This window comes from Mastomys coucha, unplaced genomic scaffold, assembly GCF_008632895.1.
Source record: "Mastomys coucha isolate ucsf_1 unplaced genomic scaffold, UCSF_Mcou_1 pScaffold19, whole genome shotgun sequence".
Lineage (NCBI taxonomy): Eukaryota > Metazoa > Chordata > Mammalia > Rodentia > Muridae > Mastomys > Mastomys coucha.
Genome location: NW_022196901.1, coordinates 18140953 through 18144978, shown reverse-complemented (window position 1 = coordinate 18144978; position 4026 = coordinate 18140953). Strand labels below are relative to the sequence as shown.

At 41.7% G+C, this 4026-nt stretch overlaps 1 protein-coding gene across 14 annotated transcripts in view; it reads left to right on the top strand.

Annotated features, from left to right (window-relative positions):
• Srpk2 (SRSF protein kinase 2) overlaps positions 1 to 4026 on the top strand; it is a 196586-nt gene that overhangs the window by 154548 nt on the left and 38012 nt on the right. For all 14 annotated transcript variants that reach the window (XR_004121459.1, XR_004121458.1, XM_031380115.1 and 11 more), the window contains one exon: positions 1702 to 1808. Coding sequence is in view for 12 of the 14 variants with exons in the window: in XM_031380115.1 (XP_031235975.1) it covers positions 1702 to 1808 (107 nt within the window). In the remaining 2 variants the exon portion in view is untranslated. The remainder of the gene's footprint in view (positions 1 to 1701; positions 1809 to 4026) is intronic.

Sequence of the window (4026 nt, the reverse complement as noted above, 5' to 3'; positions counted from 1 at the left end):
GTCCTGGAACTCACTCTGTAGACCAGGCTGGCCTTGAACTCAGAAATCCATCTGCCTCTGCCTCCCAAATTCTGGGATTAAAGGCATGCGCCACCACCACCCAGCTAAGAGCTTCTATTTTTAAAAATCCACTGAGTAGGGCTGATGGCTCAGCAGCTAAGATAAGTAACTCTTCCAGAGGACCCAAGTTTGATTTCCAGCACTCACATTGCTGAGCATGACTTACCTCATGAGACCCAGTAGATCTGATGCCACCTTCTGGTCTCTGTGGACACCAAGCACACATGTCTCATGTACATACATGCAGGCAAACCTACCTACCTACCTACCTACCTACCTACCTACCTACCTACCTACCTACCTACCTATCTATCTACCTACCTATCTACCTATATAATAAAAGAGCTTAAAATATCATTAAAAAAAACAAAACAAAACAAAACACTGACAGCCTAATCTAGTTGTGTCAGTGAACTCCAGGGTCAGTGCAATACCTTGTCTTAAAAAGGTGGCACATGCCTTCAATCCCACAGCACTTGAGGTAGAGAGGTAGAGGCATGTGTATCTCTGAGTTTGAGGCCAGCCTATTCTGCATAGTGAGACCTGCCAGAGCTACAGTGAGGACTTGCCTAAAAAATAAATGTTAATTAATCAGTCCACTCCCCACAGAACTGAACGAAGCACAGTCTGGAGGGGCTTTTCTGATGGTTGCATTCTGCCACTGGAGAAGGAAAAACTGGAGCAGCACATATTCCTAATAAACTTAGGCCTTTTGTTTTAAAAATCCACTGCTTTTCCCACAGAATACGTTTCCACTGTGTATATTTGCCACATTTTCTTCATCAGTTCATCCAGTGGTAGACAGATCATTTCTATGTCCCGCTGCTCATGGCAGTGCTACAGTGAGCTTGGAACTATTGACACGTTTGGAATGTTGATTTCAGTTCCTGCGGGTACTTGTATGGCCTTGAATGATAGTGATGTTCCCAAAATTACATCATAACCCCAAATCTACCATTTGTATACTGAAATATTAATTAATTAATAGATTGTCATTGAGGTAGTGTCTCATATAAACCCAGGTTGGTCTTGAACTCACTGTGTAGCTGAGGATAATCTTAATTTTCTGATTCTCTGTCCATCACCTTCCAAGTACTGTGTTACTTGGGTGTGCCACTGTGTATTGATGTACAATACTGATAGAAAAGAAAGGTTATTGATATATCTTTAGTATATTTGACAGTATTGTATTTTATAGTATATGTAATCAAGTAGACATTTATTTAGGCAATAAGAACTCTTCAAGTTCTTATTTCGTCTACCTTGTGAACCCTCCAGTGAGGGTTCATTCTTGTCTACTCTCCTTGGGCAGAGCTGACAGGAGAGCATTACACAGTGTAGGTCTGAATCATAGGTTGGCCTTTGGAAGCTAGGATGCATGCTCATATGTTTCAGCAGTGGGTGTAGGTATGTATTTCCTGAGGTGGTTTGCTGTGCACATTGTATAATGTATGCTCAATCTTAGTGGAAAAAATCAGATCTTGTATATTTAGGTGATAAACAGCAAGTGATGACCTGGAAGACATTACTATGGTATCTTATTAGGAAAGCAATGTTTTACAAGTGATACAATGAAGATGCTTCTAGTGAGTTCCTGACTTCGGGGAATGTACTCGCAGATGTGCCTTAACCACATCCCAGATGTCTGCATGGTCTTTGAAGTACTTGGTCACCATCTCCTCAAATGGATCATCAAATCCAACTATCAAGGCCTCCCAGTACGTTGTGTGAAGAGTATCATTCGGCAGGTGAGACTTTAGAAAGAAACCTACCCCCTGGAGAGAGCAATCCTATCTCTAGTAGCCAGTTTGGTTGCCTTTCAACTTGTATTCAGTTTATAGTGAAGGAATTAATAAGCAAAAGAAAGCAGCGTGTGAACATCTCAACGCTTCTTTCCCATGCCAGCTTTTAAAGATGAGTAGCGTATGCCCACCAGAAATTATTGCATTCAGTATTTTTACTGGAAAATATCCACTTAGTTCTTGGGAACTTAATTAAGAAAGAGCAATTTATTACATTGTTTTGTTGAGTCTGTTTTTTTGCTATTTGAAGTACCACAGATAGAATAAGCTAAAGGGGAGCAGGTCCTCAGGCCCTGGCTACAGTGTGGTGACTGTGGCTGACATTTTTGAGCTGGAACATGATAATTGCACATGATATACATTCCATAGGAAATTCCATGAGATTAGTACTTTGATTTCAGTCTTACCAGCTGAGACCCTTTAGCAAGGGAGTAGTTTAGACAAGATCCTCTAATAAATACTTGTAGGATGAAAGTGTGTAAAGATGGAAGATACTTCCATTGAGCATTGCTCACCAGGGTTAGAGTTTGCCAATGGGCATAATAAGACTACATACTTGCCGGGCAGTGGTGGTGCATGCCTTTTATCCCAGCATTTGGGAGGCAGAGACAGGCGGATTTCTGAGTTCGAGGCCAGCCTGGTCTACAGAGTGAGTTCTAGGACAGCCAGGGCTACACAGAGAAACCCTGTCTTGAAAAAAAAAAGTCTACATACTACTCGTGGCCTGTACTGCTCAATTTAAGAAAGTTATAGATGTAGCTTAGTTATCTGTTACAATATTGTGGGTTAGCATGGGTAAGGCTGGGATTATTGGTGAGGTTGCTTAGTTTAATTTGTGTGAGAAAGGGTAGGAGTCTTTCCTCAGTCACCAGGTTCGAAGCTTAGATTAGGCCTCCCAAGGGGTTCCAGCCACAAAATATAGGCCTCAGTTCCGAACTCTGTGTGTGTGTGTGTGTGTTTGTTGTATGCATATATATACATATGTCTTAGTTTTCGATTGTGACAAAACATTATGACCATGCCACTTAAAAAAATAAAGACTTCAATTGTGGGGTTCATGGTTTCAGAAGATGAGAGGCTGTGACTGTCATGGTGGGGAGCATGGCAGCAGACAGGAGCAGCAGCTGAGAGCTCACATCTGATCCATAAGCATAAGGCAGAGAATAGAATGGTAGGGTAGGGAGTGGGAGGAGGAAGAGGAAGATGGGAGAGGGAAAGGTCTCAAAGCCCACCCACACTGACACACCTCATTTTCACAAGACCACGCCTCTTAAGCCTTTCCATTCACTTCCACCATTTGCTGACTAGGCTTTCAAATAGATGAGCCTATGTGGTCCATTCTTTTTTTTTTTTAAGAATTATTTATTTATGTATAGGAGTACACTGTAGCTGCCTTCAGACACACCAGAAGAAGGCGCCAAATCACATTACAGATGGTTGTAAGCAACTATGGTTGCTGAGAATTGAACTCAGGACCTCTGGAAGAGCAGTCAGTGCTCTTAACCGCTGAGCCATCTCTCCAGCATTGGTCCATTCCTATTCAAACTATTACAGCATATGTGTATGCATGTCTGTGCTGGTGCTTCTGGTAGCCAGAGATTGACAATGGGTGCTATCTTCCTCAATCACTTGTTTACTGAGAGACTGTTGCGGGAATTTAAAAAATAAATCCACCCCACAAACTTGCTTTCCTTCTGGGCCATGTCCAGTTGGGCTCTTATTATTCTCTATTAAAAACATCTCGCTCACATGCAACTCTTTACACACCCCCACAATCAGTCATCTAAATAGCACCTAAGACCGGGTAAGTAAAGCATGACTCTTAAGGCCTTAATATCCAATCAGATTTATATAATAATAAAATCACAATTTACAAGATGTCAATACAATAATTTAGAATCAAATAATAAAGACAGTATTCTAACCCAATTAATCTATTTTGTAAAACCCTTTGCTTGGTTGCATAACCTCGTGGGGTCTGACTGGTATGCCTCCATGATCACAGCCTTTTTTCCCTGCTCCTGACCCTTCTTCCTCCTCTAACTCTAGCTCCATGTCTCTATTCCTGTCCAATCACAGGCCTGTCACTGCCCTAATGTGACTGGACAGAGAAAATGCTGTAGCAAGAGACACTTATTTTTAAGCCTTTTTTGGAGGGGTTTAC